At 38.8% G+C, this 17,518-nt stretch overlaps 2 protein-coding genes across 4 annotated transcripts in view; one reads left to right on the forward strand and one right to left on the reverse strand.

The window, feature by feature from the left end:
• The window catches only part of rbpjb (recombination signal binding protein for immunoglobulin kappa J region b), a 46,052-nt gene extending 40,930 nt beyond the window's left edge, over positions 1–5,122 (forward strand). For all 3 annotated transcript variants that reach the window (XM_058395545.1, XM_058395547.1, XM_058395546.1), the window contains exons 9-11: positions 312–467; positions 716–819; positions 1,345–5,122. In XM_058395545.1, the coding sequence (XP_058251528.1) occupies positions 312–467; positions 716–819; positions 1,345–1,627 (543 nt within the window). In that variant the 3' untranslated portion in view covers positions 1,628–5,122. The remainder of the gene's footprint in view (positions 1–311; positions 468–715; positions 820–1,344) is intronic.
• Positions 5,123–8,482: 3,360 nt separating this feature from the next.
• cckar (cholecystokinin A receptor) lies at positions 8,483–16,729 on the reverse strand. The gene is made up of 5 exons (XM_058395981.1): positions 16,233–16,729; positions 14,665–14,916; positions 13,482–13,743; positions 13,140–13,267; positions 8,483–10,548 (listed from the first exon to the last, which is right to left on the reverse strand). Exons 1-5 carry the CDS (start codon positions 16,432–16,434, stop codon positions 9,944–9,946), a joined length of 1,449 nt encoding a protein of 482 aa, XP_058251964.1. The 5' UTR covers positions 16,435–16,729; the 3' UTR covers positions 8,483–9,943.
• Between the last annotated feature and the right edge of the window lie 789 nt (positions 16,730–17,518).

The following is a 17,518-nucleotide window of genomic DNA, read 5'->3' on the forward strand; positions in this document are numbered from 1 at the left end:
ACACAATTAGGTTGAAGCCTAAACTGTTTCCTGTTACCTAAATATGCTCACTACAAAGGGTACAGCAGGATGACCTGTGCAGAGCTCTGTATATCCAGTAGAACGCATATACACACATTCCTTCACCCAGAGAATTCAGTCTGCATTATTCCGATGTGATGTAATGTTTATCAGCTCATAAATTATTTCCTCGGCTTTCCTCGGTTGCCTCGTCTCTAAATATACATAATTGTTTCATTAATAATGTATGCACCCATTTGCTGCATTATCTTTAACGTGTGTGTATGCATGTATGTGTGTGTGTTTCTCAGGCCACTCCATGCCCAAAAGAACCAAATAAAGAGATGATTAACGACGGTGCCTCTTGGACAATCATCAGCACAGATAAAGCAGAATACACCTTCTATGAGGGAATGGGTCCAGTCCACTCATCTGTCACCCCTGTGCCTGTGGTTGAAAGCTTACAGGTACACACACAACTGTACACATGAGGACACTCTCCCTGAATAGAATCATCTGAGTTTTATCAATAGAAATTTTTAGTCATTATTTATACATACAATGCACTGGAAAATAAGAAGCCTTCCTTAGAGAAAGATGCACAGTGTGCCAGATTTCAGCTCTTTACACACCATTGGACACATTCTTTCACATAAACTAATGGACTGCCTGTGTGTGTGTGTGTGTCTGTGTGTGTGTGTTTGCATGTACCCAGCTGAACGGTGGAGGAGATGTAGCAATGCTGGAGCTAACAGGGCAGAACTTTGCTCCAAACCTACGTGTGTGGTTCGGGGAAGTGGAAGCCGAGACAATGTACAGGTAGGATTTTTATTGGTGATCTGAAAAGTTATTACACACACACACACACACACAGATTTTAAATGCTGCCTGAAATGTTTAGAGAAGATGAAGCTGTTAAAAGTGTTTTGTGCAGGTGAGAGTGAAGTATCACAATGCTTTAAGTGCTCTGACTTAATAAATGATGATGAGCCGCCCTGGTGTTCCCCCTTCTTTATAATGCCTCTCAAATGAGAGGGTCTACGTTCAGCTCCGGGATTAGTTTTTGAAAAAGGAATAAAACAAAGGTTCTGAAAGGGCTCCTGAATGCAACAATCCTGACACAGCCCCCTCCCTGTCGCCTGGAGACACGAGAGCAAATTAGGAGAGATGGAACACATATATATATATATATATATATATATATATATATATATATATATATATATATATATATATATATAATACAGCATTACGCAATGAAGTCGAACTTAATGCAGTGTTACTCATTTGGACTTGGTGCAGCGTTTGAAATATTAATCACTGTAAATCCGGCTTGTGTTGCAGGTGTGGAGAAAGCATGCTGTGTGTTGTACCGGACATTTCAGCGTTCCGTGAGGGTTGGCGGTGGGTGAGACAGCCGGTCCAGGTTCCTGTAACGCTGGTGCGGAACGACGGCATCATCTACTCCACCACTCTGACGTTCACGTACACGCCTGAGCCGGGCCCGAGGCCCCACTGCAGCGCAGCCGGAGCCATCCTGCGCTCCGCTAATAACACCCCCAACACTGACACACCAAATTCAGTCACGGCAAACTCCTCCAACGCCACAGCCGCCGTGGTCTCATAACACACGTGGTAGCACTCGAGAACTTGTGGGTGGGAGGGAAAAAAAACTACAGGTACATTTCAACAAAGTGCTGCATATAGATTTCAAAACTGAACAAAGTATTTGGGCAACACAAAGACGAGGAATATGGAGAGTAACGATGAACCAAGGGGAAAGCAATGAGGTATGGAGGCGAAGAGATGAGATGTTTGGCGCTTGGTGGCGGACATGACCGAAACAGTGGAGAACACCTGCACCTTCCGACATACAGAAGCCGAGAACATCTGACCCTAGCAACGATGCATTTAAGCAAGACATCTCTACTCCACCTTTTTATTTGAATCCCCTCTCCCCCCCAACACTTTCCTGAATTGTGTTTGTGTGAAGGAGTAAAAATGGTTAAAAAAAAAAAACAAACAAAAAAATCACCTGTGGCTCGGTCTGGACTTATGAGACGAGGGTCACGTTAAATTTGTAAATGAAACGTAGTTTTTATGGACCAAGGTTATTGTATAAGCTTTAGTAAAGGTACATTTTCCTCCATACATTTTTTTTTGTATCTAAACATATAGTATGCTTTTGTTACCAAATAGTTTCTACTCTGAGTTTTTAATTTTTTTTTTTGTTTTTTGTTTTTTTCTTCTTTTTTTCCCTCTCATTAGGGATGTGGGCATAGCAGGGTGCTGTGGCCCTCTCATGGATTTTGTGTATAGCTTTCTTTTTATTTTTTATTTCATCTATATACGTATAGATATCTGTATACGTATATCCTTTTCACATTTGCTCAGACTTCATTTTTGATACTTCTCAATTTTTGATATGGGACTTGTATTTTCGTTCTTTTTTTTTTTTTTTTTTTTGGAGTTGTTTTGCTTTGGGAAGAAACTCAGAGGGTCTATTTTTTATTATTGATTTTTACAAATTCTCTGAAAAGAACAAAAAAGCTTTAAGCAACGCCTCTGCCTTGTCTGCAATATGACGTGTATATGCTTCCTTTGAGGATCTTCTGATAGTGTGTGTTTAGGTATCGCAGGAGGAGCAGCGACTTCTCTCTCTCTCTCTCTCTCTCTCTCTCTCTCTCTCTCTCTCTCTCTCTCTCTCTCTCTCTCTCTCCTCCTGTTCAAAACCGTGAAACCAGAAATCACCAGTTGCAATACCGAGGCGTGGAACGAGTGTTTCCACTAAACCGTAGCCATTCAGTACTGCTCGTTTCTCACGCACGCAAACGATCTGAAGCAGCGCTGCTGTGTTTGGATGCTGTTACCAACAGTGTGTCATAAGTCTGGACTGGACAGATTTTCTTTCCAAGTTTGTGCTCTGAATTCATGCTGTCTCCTAAAACCTTTTTGAAATTCCTTTGTCTTCCTAATTTTTTAATTTTTCTAATTTTATGTTCGATTTATTATTATTTTTTTTTTACAAAACGACTGGATTATTTGAATAATATTCTTCCATTAGACGTGGCCTTACTGTAACAACACTTTTAGTTGAAATGCAGTTCACACCTTAAGACCGTGGCCTGTGACTGTAAACTCTTGAGCTCAGCCTTGTGAGGTTTTTTTTTATTATTTTTATTTGTTTCTTTTTGTTTTGTTTATCTTTCTGGACAGTCATTAACAAGGCTGTTTAAAGTTCAGACTTGACCCCTTAACTTCCGCATGTGGTCAAAAAACGTTTAGATGCTCTCACATTAACATACCCAAAGATGTTGTGACGCGTTTCCGTTTTTGTACGGAATTTCTTTCCGAAGAGTGTGTTGGCAGCCGTGGCCTCTCGTACACCAAAAGTAGAGCTTTACTTCCGTCACTTATCGATTTGTTCCTCGTGGCCTTGCTAACACACTAATGTACATGAAGATTATTAATGCCAGCTAGGAGAAACTAACAAATCAGCCTGCTGTAGTAGTTTTGTACAGTAGATTAACTTATGCGGAGCATCACTATGCTTCCTTTTGCTAAGACCATTATTTGTATTCCGTTGCGCCTGCGTCTTACGGCTCGTAGCCTAGCAACCGTGCTATCTGTTTTTCCGAGCAATTTGATGTCTGGAGACCTAGAGAAGATAGAAGTTTTACGCCCTTTAGATGTACGTTCGTTGTTCAAAGATATATGCATACAGCAATATTGTATAGGTTCTGTGTCTTGGTCTGTGGGATTAACCACTGATTTTTCACCAGCCTTGAGCCACGTTTAGTGGTTACGATCAACAGCACGCTCATCTCGAGTTCACTTTGCTCATCACGTTTTACTTTCGACTAATACAACATCTGATTTTTTATTTTTTTTATTTTTTAAGGACAATGAAAACAACTTCCCTTCTCAATCTAAAGAGAGAGCCGATGCAGATCTGAAACCAATAGAAAATGTTTTCAGAGAATTGTGTTTAGAACAAAGATTAGTGAAGAAAATGTTAGTCATGCTGTTTGTCCATTCCTGACAGAAACCTTTAAGTTACAAAGCGTAACTAAATGACAGCGTTCTTCCCTTTTTTTCCATTTTTTTACTAATATGAAAAGTAGCTTTAAAGTCTAATATTGTATTTTTTTAAATTATTAATAAAACCGCCTCCCTCTTTAGTGTGGCGTCACCATTGAAGTGCTTTAAGGCCAGCTTGCTTCCTAGTAGACAAAAAAAAAGCCCTTATTATTTGAATTTGCTTAAGAAACGAGAACCGGCCGTCCATCCTGTTTGTTTTCAGCTGTTTGAGGACGTTCTAAGCAGTTTGGCCTGTAAATAAAGAAAATAAATAAAAGTGTCGATTCGCAGCAATCACCTGAAGCAGTGGCAACAACTTTCATCTGTATTGCTCTCCAAACAGGCTTCTATGACAATCCTAGCTGTTTTTTGCTGTTTACATTGACTTTGTTGTCTTTTTTTTTTTTAATTTTTTTTTATTAATTGTTTTGCTGCGGAGCTTTAGAATGAAGGAACTTTCTGAACTGGGTGTGCTTTACATTATTTACCAAGTTAAAGAATGAATAATCTGACAAAACATATCTTTTACTTATGTCCATTAAGTAATATCTTTCTGTCTCTTGGAGACTTCAGCCGTATAGGAAAACACACACACACACACACACTCACACACACAACAGTGTTGCATATCATGGTCACAGTATCCCAGCTTCAGTTCACATTTCCACAGTACGAGCTGTGAGCATCTCAGAATCTCAGCTCGTCGTGTTCTTCAGCTTTTATATTCCAGCGGTAACGTTTTTCACGTGGCCTCCCTGCCTTTTCCACGTTTTACTTGGCTCTTCCGAATGCAGCTGTTTTTTTACGAGCTCTGATGGATGTGTATTGCGTGTATGTCCTCTAATATGCCAAATGATTCTTTTTTTTTTTTTTACTTTGACTTTCATGCACTGCCCAAGAAAAAAAATAGCACCAGAGGCAGCTTTTGAGGGGAAAAACCCTTTCATTTTATTAGATGATGAGCTGAAAAGCAAGTTACAATTTCAAAATAATAAACAACATGCAAAATGCATCTCTCTCTCTCTCTCTCTCTCTCTCTCTCTCTCTCTCATATATATATATATATATATATATATATATATATATATAAATATATATATATATATATATATATATATATATATGTAAATATAAAATCTCCATTCTGTCTCTCTCTCTCTCTTTTTCATGACTCCCACTATATCAATTTCTCTCTCTCTCTCTCTCACTCTTCCACTGTATATCCCTTGTGCTCTCTCTCTCTCTCATATAACATAGACAGACTGCACACTTTATCTTCATCTCTTTGTGGGTTTGCTCTGTGATCCTTTTGCACTTATTCATTATAGCTACAAAGGCTCTCGTTTCTCTCGTTCCTTCTCGCTGACTGTCATGTGTCCAAGTCTACAACCGTGTCTGTGTCCGTGTGTGAGCGCGCTGAAAGCCTAGCTTACGTCTGCATAATACTCGCATTCTTACCCGAGTACAAGCCCCATCTCTGAGTGTATCGTTCTAGTGATAATAAGCCGAGGTGTTGGTATGGTAGTGATATCAGTCCTGCCAGTAGGATCCTGTGCCGTCTGTGATATTTTAGCAATAACATGAATCATGGGGCAGTTTTTTTGTAGAACTTTAGTTTCAGTTGTCTGTTTGTTTGAGGGTTTTTTGTGCATATTGCACCTGCTCAGTTTCATATGTCATTAAAGGAATAAAACAACTTGCAATATTGGCATAAAAATCAAGAAATAAAAAAAAAAACCTGAGAAATATTAACATTGTGTTTTCTTTGCTTCCTGAAATGTGTTTTTTTTTTTTTTTTTTTCTCTGGGAAAAATAGAAATGTTTTCATCTTCAAGCAGATGGTTTGCCTGATAAATTTCCCACAGTAGCACACATTCAACTTAATCCACATGACAGTGTTTAGATAGCTTTCAGCCTACTAGCCACTCAGCATGCTAAACACAAAAAAAGCTGTTATCCTCACAGGTGCACTGACTCATGGGTAATGTCACTGGTGCCTTGTCCGAGTGCCATGCTAATCCTTTACTCTTTACCTCCTTTCCACTAAGGCCATTAAAAGCCATATTCTGCACCTTATGATTACTTCAGTGCAAGGGAAAGTATTCCACACGAGCACACGAGCGGCGCTAAGCGTTCCACAGACACCCAGACACGTTTCCATTTAGCTGCCCAAACATTTTATTTGGTTTGTGTGTGTGTATACACGAGCTCCCAATTCAGAGCGCTTAAAAGCTTTATTTAATCCTTTGCCCTTCAGAAGGTAGCCATTTTACTTTCCAGCCTGTATTGTTGATAGATTGGAGGAAAAAATCAGACTGACAGATTACGTTATACAGGCTCCTCGAAAGTATTGGAACAATAAAGCCAATTCTTTTTCTTTCTTTTTTTTTTTTTTTTGCTTTAACAAAAAAATAAATAAATGAACTGAAGACATTTAGGATTGAGATCAAACGATTAATATAAGACGATGGATCAGCTTTCATTTCCTGTTATTTATATCGAGATGCGTCAAACAATTTAGAACATGGCACCTTCGACGACAAGTATTGGAACAAACGCAAATTAAATCACATTAACATAATATTTGGTTGCATATCCCTCGCTTGAAATAACTGCATCAAGTCGATGAGCCGCAGACGACATCAACCCGAGACGCTTTTCCAGGCTTTTACCCCAGCTTCTTTCAATTGTTAGATGAATTTTTTTTAGATTTTTTAGGGGTTTCCTCCTTCAGTTTTCTTTTCAGAAGGTGAAATGGAAGCTCAGGTGAGTTATGGTCTGGTGATTGACTTGGCCAGTCTAAAATGTTCCACTTTTCTCCCTGATAAAGTCCTTTGTTATGTTGGCAGTTTGTTTTGGATCATTTCCTTGCCGTGTGATGAATGATCCAGAGTGTGTGATGCTTCCAAGTAGATTGGATGCAGTTCTCTGTAAATTGGCAGACAGAATGTTTTGCTAATATTCATTCTGCTGCTTCCATGTTGAGTCCTATCATTAATAAATATTAGTGAGAATGTTCCAGAAGCAGCCATTCAAGCCCAGGCCATGTCTTCTACCTCCAGTGTGTTTCACTGATGAACCGGTATGTTCTGGATCTTGAGCAGATCCTTTCTTTCTCCACACTTTGGCCTTTCCATCACTTTTCTAGAGGTTCATCTTTGTGGATCATCTCTGTATTTCTTTCTGACATCCACTCTGGCCTTCTGATTCTTACTGCTGAGGAGTGGTATGGCCTCTGTATTTCTGCTCATGAAGTCTACTTGGATTGTGATACCTTCACCCCTGTGCTGTAGACTTTGTTGGTTACTCCTGCTTGTGCTTTCACAATGCTTATCATCATCTGCTATTGTTTTTCTTGGCTAACTTGTTTAATGTCTGGTTGTTCGTACACCAATGGTTTCTTTCTTCTTCAGGACATTACATATTGTTGTATTATCTATGCCTAATGTGTAATCAATAGCTCTGATAGATTTTTCCTCTTATCTCAGCTTGAAATGGCTTTTTTTTTTTCTCACAGACAGCTCACTGGTCTTCATTTTGGTTTATCCTTTTTAACAAATTCAGTCTTCACTAGTGAAACCCAGGCCTCAAGCCAAGAATAGACTGTCAGAGCGCTTTATTAATTATACAGTAATATTAACATACTATATCCGGGCAACAACAAACTCCTATCAATCGTGTTCCAATATTTCTGATCACTTGGACAGATCAAACAAAAGATGCCAAGTTGTTTAATGCATCTAGATGTAAACATCAGGACATCTGAAATTCTGATCAAGCTGCTAATATTTATCTTTTAACCAGAATCCCAAACGTCTTCAACGTTTAGCAGCCAATAAATAAATGAAATACGTAATAATTTTGCCGTTCCAATACTTTTGGAGGAGGCTAGATAGCTGTCCTAAATAGAGATATTTACTCTTACCTACTCTGAAATAAAATTCTGACTTTTCCAAGGATAAGACATGCAAAGTTAAACATTACACTGCACTCGGGCTACATTTATAGATGTGCACATGGTAAAATTGGCTAGAGTCACAGACTTTTTTAAGCTGAAATAAAAAAAATATGCACATTGCTTTAAATGACAGTGTTTGTGTTAGAAATTATAGGCTGGGTATATCAGATATCTATATATATATATATATATATATATATATATATATATATATATATATATATATAGTGACAGGCTTTTACGTGTAATCAAGCCTTTATTATGTTCAGTGTTTAGTCACCACCCAAAACCATACATGAGCAATTACACTATCTCGAAAGTGTGGAGTAATGCAGTGTATTTCACACGGTCTACATACACTCAGTGAACAAAGAAAACAAAAATAATACAGTATTTAATCCAGAAATGCATGTCATACAAAATGCTTTGGAAGGAAAAGGGCCCAGGTGTGAGTGACAGGACTTGGCTTGATGCTTTTCGTGTCGCTGACAGGTGAGAAAAGTCTCATGGGAAGATAAGAAAGCGAGAGAGCGGCAGATCAAATAAAAAGTACAATCAGTACAGGTTGAAAGAACACACAGTATTTGGATAAAGACTCTACTGTGTACCTTTGGGAGGCAAAAAAAGAAAAAAGCGTGTTGTGCTGACATACGCCATGAGCACAGAAGCTGTACAAAGAGCGCCAGCAATGAAATTGACCAAAGCTATATTTACACATTTCTACATATTTGTGTGGCAATGACAATCGATTGTAACTACAGAGGTATGCAGGCTTGCCAGGATGATTCAGTGTATTTACATATAAACAGATGCAAACATAATTTATATTTGTGTGGGTTTTTTTTTTTTTATCTGAAAAATGGCCCGAAGGAGTAAGTTATATGTGATTCATATTATGTACACACAACTTGAAACTGACTTCTGGGTATGTTCGTTTGGCATCGTTCTGAACGACTGCACGAGGTTCGGCTATGCTGGAGGTCTGTACAGTCTCGGAAAGTGTTAGCTGTGTGTTTTTTCTGAGCATCTGGACAACCTCAGTCCCTCGTAAAGCCTGGCGTTTGCCACAAAACCTTGAAACACAGCTAGTGGTGGAAATTTAATGCTGCAATACTATAATAAATCAGATGAAATGATCAGGATTGTTTTTTTTTTTTCTCTGTCTAGTTTGAAAATGACTGACTGCAAATTATCCAAAGGGAAAGAAACAATATAAAGAACTGGTTGGAGTTGCTTTATCAGAGTGTTAATTATTTTATTCATCCGCTGGAAATAAGTACCATTAAGCTGCAAACTTTTTTCCACATCTTGTCATCTTTGCTAGACGAGCGGTTTCAAAACCTATTGAACTACACAGAGGATAAAACCGTATTGATGAACAGATAAATTTCCTCATCCTTAATGAACCTCCTCTGCTCTCTTTCAGCACGTAGAGCTGGATATATACCAGGATCAATCCGTCAACTCCTGTGTTTCATAAAAGGCTCGTACACGAGTCAGTGCCCTAATGCAGACTGGAATGACTCTCAAGCCATGCACAGTCATGCTCCATTTGATGTATCTGTTTACTCACCAGTGACATGAATTCAAATTTAAACACTGGACAAGAACATCCGTCCAGCAGTGCATGCAGACATTATGTCTCGTTTATCAGTGAGCAGGTTAGTTCTCAGCTAATGCTCTAGGGTTTCGGGAGTAGTCTTTCGAAAAACCTTTCCGAAAAACTGCCATTGAGCTGCCTGGATTAAAAGTGTTAGAAAGAAAAAGGCTCCTCTTTACAAAAAAATCAGTAGGCAAATGTTTTTCCGCACGTACCAATCTTTGGAATCTTTACAGGAGAGCAGATGATTATTAAAGGAATCCAGCAGTGTGAAATTCTCTGAACTCTGAGCACAGACCTCTTTGTTATGCTTGTGCTGACCCTCGGATGCTGCTGTACGTCAGCCTGGTGAGCATCCCGCTGGACTGCGTGTTCTCCTTCCCTCCACCTCCCAGAGTTCCAAGTGCACCACCTCCTCCTAATCCTCCTCCTGCTCCTCCAGCGCTGAGGCGCCCGCTGCCCCGGCCCTCTCTGTCTACGTGTCCTGTGCAGCAGGAGAAGGTGGCTAGCATGCCTTGTCGAAAGCGCTTGTTCATGAAGCAGTAGATGATTGGGTTGACGCATGCAGAGGTGTATGAGAGCAGGTGGATGAAGGAGATGGGAGCTCCGGAGAGTAGACGGTCAGCCGAGCGTTTGTCAAATGCCCTCCAGGCATTCGCCGCAAACACGGGCGTCCAGCAGAGGAAGAAAAGCACCACGATGACCAACAGCATGCGGATCACACGCTTCTTGGCCATCAGGTTGGCTGTGGGGCTGTTGCTGCACACACGGTTTAGCTTGGTTTTGCTGTTGGAAGCAAGAAGTGCCGACTGCTGATTGGTGGATGCGTCTGAGCGCTTCTTCTTGGAGGCTTGAAGATAGCAGCCGTCACACTCGCTGGGCTTCAGGCTTCCTGTGCTGCTCTGTCTCTCTGAGAAACATTCAGGAAATGTATATAAAAATGCTAATGCTTCACATTATACTTAAACCTACACCTTTGGAAATGGAAAAAGTAAAATGAAATCATTTGAAAAGGTTTGCTTGGGTAGCTGATACTACTTTTTGTTTGTCATTTTCTGGAAAATTCTATCTCAAACTGCTTTCAATGAGTTCAGCGATGACTTTCCCAGTCACCAGATCTGAATCCAGTACACCAAACACCTTTGGGATACGGTAGAACAGGAGATTCATAGTTGGAAAGTGTGCCTGAAAAAAAAAATCTGCACAAATCATATTTTTGTCCTTTCTTGGAAAATACTACACTCTTATTTATATCAAAATATAAGATCATAGACATACTGAATTAGAAACTCTTAGATTTGAATGCAGTGTTTTTCAACCAGGGGTCAGTGGAGCTGAATTATCACATAATATAATTAAAAAAAAATATTTTAAATACAATTTCAGGCCCATTATATTTCAAAAGAGCCAAAGACTTATTGTTTTAAATAAACCTATATGCTTCATCGTGTGCATTTGGAATCTCCCGCACTAATTTAGCTTAGTGGCTCCTGTTTTGTTATTAACACAACATTGTCCACTGTGTCCACTGTGTCCTTAATTGATGGATTAAATAAACAAATGATGTTAACAAATGAATTAAGTCAAGTGTAATGTTAGCAAGAAAATGTGTGAAATTCTGTTCACATTGATGACTATCAAATGTATTCAATTTGCAATCAATTTTATTGTATTAAATTTTGACTCTTGAAGGTATATGAAAACGTGTAGTATAGATTACTTATATACCCACTCACTGAGCACTTTATAATCTGTACACCTCATTCATGCAGTTATCTAAATCCACCAATCAAATGGCACCAGAACATTACATAAAATCATGCAGCAGCTCTAAGTAATATTCACATCAATCATTAGAATGGGGAGTGTGCGTGAGTATGCTCAGAATGGTGCAATAAAGAAAACATCTCCAGTGAGCATCGGTTCTGCAGATGGAAACACCTTGCTGATGAGAGAGATCAATGGAGAAAGGCCAGACAGGTTTGATCAGACAGAAAGGCTACAGTAACTCAGATATCCACTCTGTATTAATGTGCTGAGTAGAAAATCAACTCAGAATAAACACATCAGCTGATGCTGCACTGGACACAGGCTCATCAACAGTGAACAAGTGGAGACTGGAAAAATGTAGCCTGGTCTGTTGAATCTGGATTTCTGCTGAGGCATACACATACTAGGATCAGAATCTGCATGAATCTAACAGCATGAATCCATGGATCCATCCTGTCTTGTGTCAACAGTCTGGGCTGGTGGAAGTGGTGTAATGGTGTGGGAGAATGTTTTATTGGCACACTTTGGGTGTGTTAATATAAATCAATCATTACTTGAATGTCACAGACTCTTTGAGTATTGTTGCTGATCATGTGCATCCCTTCATGGCTACAATTTACTATCTTCTAGCTACATGGCTACTTCCAGCATGATAATGCACCATGCCACAAAGAAAAAGTCTTCTCATAAACATGACAGTGTTCTTCAGTGACCTTCCCAATCACCAGATCTGAATCCAGTAGAACATGTTTGGATGTGGTAGAACTACAGCATGAAAAAGCTCCTGGAAAATCTGCAGGAATTACGTGACGTCAACTTGGAGCAGAATCTCAAAGGAACGTTTCCAGCATCTTGTGGAATACATGCCATGGGGAACGGAGATAGTTTTGAAAGCAAAAGGAGGTCTAACTCTGTATTAGTGTAGTGTGCCTAATAAAGTGCTCAGTGAGTATATAATATTATACATTATCTAGATATAATGGGGGGAATACATAATCCAAGAAGAGAACATAATCCAAGAAGAGGGTTGAGAATCACTACATTTACAGTATGTATCAGAAGCCCTGATCCCAATCAACGTACAGAAATGACATTAAAAACCTTGTTCTTTAAAACTGATTATACTTATTCTAGTAGAAACTGCTCAGTTATTAACAGTATTATCATTTTTATCAGTGTGCAATTTAGAAAGAGTTCCAAGTAGTACACACTTAGGAAGATTAAAAACTCGTAATATATAAATGTAGATTTCTTTTTAAACTGGCTTCATTCAATGTCCCTGTCATTAAACAACTCTGTGACTGTCATCAATCTACTGAATTTTACTGTGATTTCTTGCCTGTTATCCATCCATCCATCCATCCATGCATCCATCCATCCATCCATCTTCTGTACTAGACGAGGTACCAACCAATTGCAGGGCACCATTTTGCTATTATTTATTTGTTTGTTTATTGGTTTAATTGATTTATTAATTGATTGATTGTCTATCTATCTATCTATCTATCTATCTATCTATCTATCTATCTATCTATCTATCTATCTATCTATCTATCTATCTATCTATCTTCTGATCTTTTATTTTCTGACTCTTTTATCCTTATATAAATTGTTTATAGTTTAATATTTAATCTGCTATGTTGAACTTCCAGAATTCTAGCTTCAAATAAAGTGTGAAAAGCTTCTAAGATAAAGGCTTTTATAATAAGCGTGTAATAATGAGATGTTTACCTTGGCTTGCCTTTCTGTTAGCCATCTCGAACTTGATTCCTCTGTACAGCTCGACAGAGATTAGTCCATATGCTGTCATCATCACAATTCCTGGCACCAGGATAAGGATCAATAACAGGAACACGTACCTGAGAAAAAAGGAAAGTTGCACAGGCCGGCGAATCAATAATTTCCAGTGCGCTTTCACGGCATAATGTATAATGTTCCTAATGTTGTGTCTGAAACACAAACAGTATGCAAGCAGCACAACTCCTACATAGAGGATGTAGCTGGTGTAACTTTATATCATGTTCAGCTCTTTAGTCCTGTGCTATCCGGCCTGGGGGTGTCAGTAAACGTTACCATGACTGCTGGATGATGTCGCTGGGCCAGATGTGGCGGCACATGTTGCCCGTGCTGTTGTTGTTGCGGCGGTATGGCACCAGCGTGCTGGAGATTGGGTATGGCACCATGAGCAGAAAGGATAGCAGCCATGTGGCGCTGATCACCTTGGCGGCATGCGATTTGGTCTGCCATGTGCGTGATGTTAGTGGATTGCAGATAGCGCTGTAGCGCTCCAGAGAGATGGCCACCAGGTTGAAGGTGGACACGCTTACTGAGATACCTGAGTGTGTTACAAATGTTAGAAAAGGCTCGGTTAGTTGAGTCTGTTTCCCTGTTATCTCACTTCTAAATATATTCACACAAATAAGAAAAATGATATGCTGAGTAATCACTGATATGCTGCTGGTGCACTCAGTGACCTTTACCACCGGGAATAACAGAAGGGTCAAGAATATAACAACACTGATCTGACTTTACACTGTACATGTATAGACATGTACAAAGCATTTAACTGCAAGTTATAATAACCATCTGAGCTGATGGGAAAAGTATGCTGTACTCGGTATGTTAAGAGCCTCTGACATTTGACATTACTTATTTCAGAACTTGCCAGACTTTGATCTAAGATGTAGTTCTTCTGAATGATCAACAAAATGATCTGTTAACTCTCAGGCATGACAGACCCACATGGTTATAACAAGGTGGCTGGTGAGTCCAGGCTGCTTTATCATGAACTTATGTCATACTTTAGAGAATTCTAAACATGTAAAGCATGAGGATAGCTGTTACATGTACAGCTGTAGGACACAAACTGAAACTGCACTGCATTTCCACTTCACCAACATGTCGTCGGGGTCTTAAATCAAATTCGTTATCAGTATCAATGGAAATGACCACACAAGTGCTAAGAACACTCAGCACTGCTTTGTTAATACATATGTACGACCCCTGAAGATCACCAATAACCCTGCTTGCTAAACCAGAGCACATAATGACAGAGATATTTCAAGCCCTTCTTAAGAAACTTTGTATACAGCAGATTTCCCCCTTCCCTAAACTCTTCAGTTACCACAAATCCTCCTTTGATTTATACATCCTGTCAAACTGCAGCATTCTCAGAGCAACAGCTGTAACTCTACACTGCAGTTGATCTCAGGAGGCAGAATATTTTATTTACAACACATCCATAAGCGCTACTCACCCATGAAGTAGGTGGCCACTTTGCAGATGCCGCTCCCGAAGACAAAGTTTTTCATCAGGTTGGGAATGAGGGTGAAAGGCATGCAGAAGATGCACAGCATCAGATCACTGACAGCTAAAGAGAGCAGGAAGAGGTTGGTGACGGTCCGCATGCGCCGGTTCCTCACCAGTACTGCGATGATCAGGCTGTTCCCCAGAACACTCAGCAGGAAGATCACACAGTAGAGAATAATCCGCACCGTCTGGTTTATGTCTGCCATTCCAAACCGGGGAAAATGAACTCGTGAAATAATGTTTTCTATACCTTATACAGGTGTATGTGTTTATTATAATGTGGATGTGGTACAGAGTTTTTCTAACATCCTCGCTCTATACTTAAATATATACACACTGTAGGACTGCATGTGAAAAAAACAACCAAAAAATCTTTTTTTAAATGATCAGGTGGCCAAATGCTAATAATACAACTGCTCATTACTCTGTTCTTTTCTTTTCTTTTCTTTTCTTTTCCTTTCTTTTCTTTGCTTTTCTGTTCTTTTTTTTTCTTTTCCAGTCTTTTCTTTTCCTTTCCTTTCCTTTCCTTTCCTTATCTTTCCTTTCCTTTCCTCTCTTTTCTTTTCATTTCCTTTCTTTTCTTTTCTTTTCTTTTCTTTTCTTTTCTTTTCTTTTCTTTTCTTTTCTTTTCTTTTCTTTTCTTTTCCTCAAAGGGATTTACTTTTAATTGGAACCATCTTCAACACTCTTCAATCTGCTGACCATATGCTAAAAACCAAAAATACTTATCACATGCATTTTAAGGCATTATCATTATTATTATTATTATTATTAGTAGTAGTAGTAGTAGTAGTAGTAGTAGTATTGTTATTATTATTATTAGTGTTATTGTTGTTGTTGTTGTTGTTGTTGATGATGATGATGATGATGATGATAATGATGATGATGATGATGAAAAAATGACCTGATCATTTTTTATCTGCGCACCACGAAACTCATTTTCTGAAGGATTCTTTCTGTAGCTCGGGTTCTTGTTAAAAAGGTTGAACTTGGAAGCCTCTCTTACTGGGAAACCTGTACAGAACCTGTACAGAACTCTAAACTACACGGAAACAAACCAGGGGATACTTATTGGTTGTCAGAGCGCAGGGCATGTATTAAATAAACAGTGAATTCCATGCGCAGTTTAAGCGTTTAAGTAATATTTAGAATTACAGCTGCTGAAAACTTAGTGGCCAACAGCTGGATCAAATCTTCTAGATTTGAAACATTTATGAATGGATTCATTGCAATGTTTCCATTGTGTTGCGTCAGCTGACTGACTTCTGCTTATAGTTTTGTATATTTTTAACATTTTATTTTTAAAGAAAGTCTTTAAGTGTTGAAGGGGCTCGTTGGTGCGCAATGGAGATTAGTGCGTAATTTTGGTGATGCATCCGGCACATGGGTGCGTAATTATTTTTCCAAAGTTAGGAATAGCTATGATTGTATAACAGACAAGATTAAATGATAGAATAGTACAAACTAGGCTCCTGAGCTTTATAAAATGAGTTTAATTTTTTTTTTTTTTTTTACCTTTAGGCTCCGGCGCTGGCGCTGCTGTGCCCGGGTCGCTGGTGTTCTCGCACTCGGATATGTTTCTGAAGGCGATTTCACACAAGATTTTGTAAAAGTCCGTGCTGTTAATGAGCATGTCATGTATAGTGAATGTCTCCATGTTGCCTTGGGTTCTTGTCCAGATCTCAAGAGAGAGAGAGAAAAAAAACACAGTCTTCATCGACTAGAATACAGAAAACAGGGTAGCAGCGACTCCTGACGTGCCATCATTTCTCCATCAATTCAGGATCAGGTCATGATTTATTTCTTAAAACAAAAAAAGAAAAGAAATAAGCCCCCCTCCCAAAACAAACAAAAAAATAGAAATAATAATAATAATAATAATAATAATAATAATAATAATAATAATAACAAAGGCTCTTTTTTGCTTATGAATGATTACAAAAAAAGAAGGAATAAGGTGTCCAGAGGAGGGAAGTGTGCTGAAAGGTGCAGGAGTAATGAAGTGAAAGTGCTGAAGTGTTCAGCGGCATCTCCTCTCTTCAGCAGCGCGCGCGCGCACGCAGGCAGGACACCACAGACCACGCCTTGCTGAAGAGGTCCTACCAGTCCTCTGTGCATGAAGCTCATGTACTTCAATTTTTACTGCCTGCTCTAAAGACATCACTAGATGCAAAGGCTACGTCCGAAACAGCCTAAAAGAAAAATAAAACATACAATGAGCAACTGCCCAAATCCAGAACTGGTCGAACTGTTAAATCCTTTTGATTAATTTTTCTTGCTTTTAGAAAGTAAATTGGTTCAGAATGACCATTACCAGTGGTACAATATAAACAGTAAAGCATTTTGACAATCTCAACCATTTGTTTTTGCTCAATTTACTTGAGTAAAGTAGAAAATAGCTGAAAGTTATGATGGTTTACCAGCTTGCCCAGTGTTTTAGTAGCTGGTAGCTGGATTTCACAGCAGGGATACTAAATAGGTTAATTTAGTTAAAAGGTTAAGTCTAAAACTTTTTTTCGCCTATCTGGTTTCCTGCAGTATTTCAACACTTTATCAAAGAAGCTTACATTTACTTTACATTTGTATGTACAAACTTAGACCATTTATACCGTAAGCTCTGCCATTTACTATTAGAAAAAATAACTCAAAAAATTCAATGTTTATTAGGTTGATTTTTGATAGTTTTTTTCCCAGCTTAGGAAAAGATTCCATTACAGGCTTCTACAAAGTCCACTTACATTTTTTTATGTATAAAGCTATAGGTTTGTTATATGATTACTGACTAATCTGTTTGCTGTAAC

This window comes from Hemibagrus wyckioides, linkage group LG07 (assembly GCF_019097595.1).
Source record: "Hemibagrus wyckioides isolate EC202008001 linkage group LG07, SWU_Hwy_1.0, whole genome shotgun sequence".
Classification (NCBI taxonomy): domain Eukaryota; kingdom Metazoa; phylum Chordata; class Actinopteri; order Siluriformes; family Bagridae; genus Hemibagrus; species Hemibagrus wyckioides.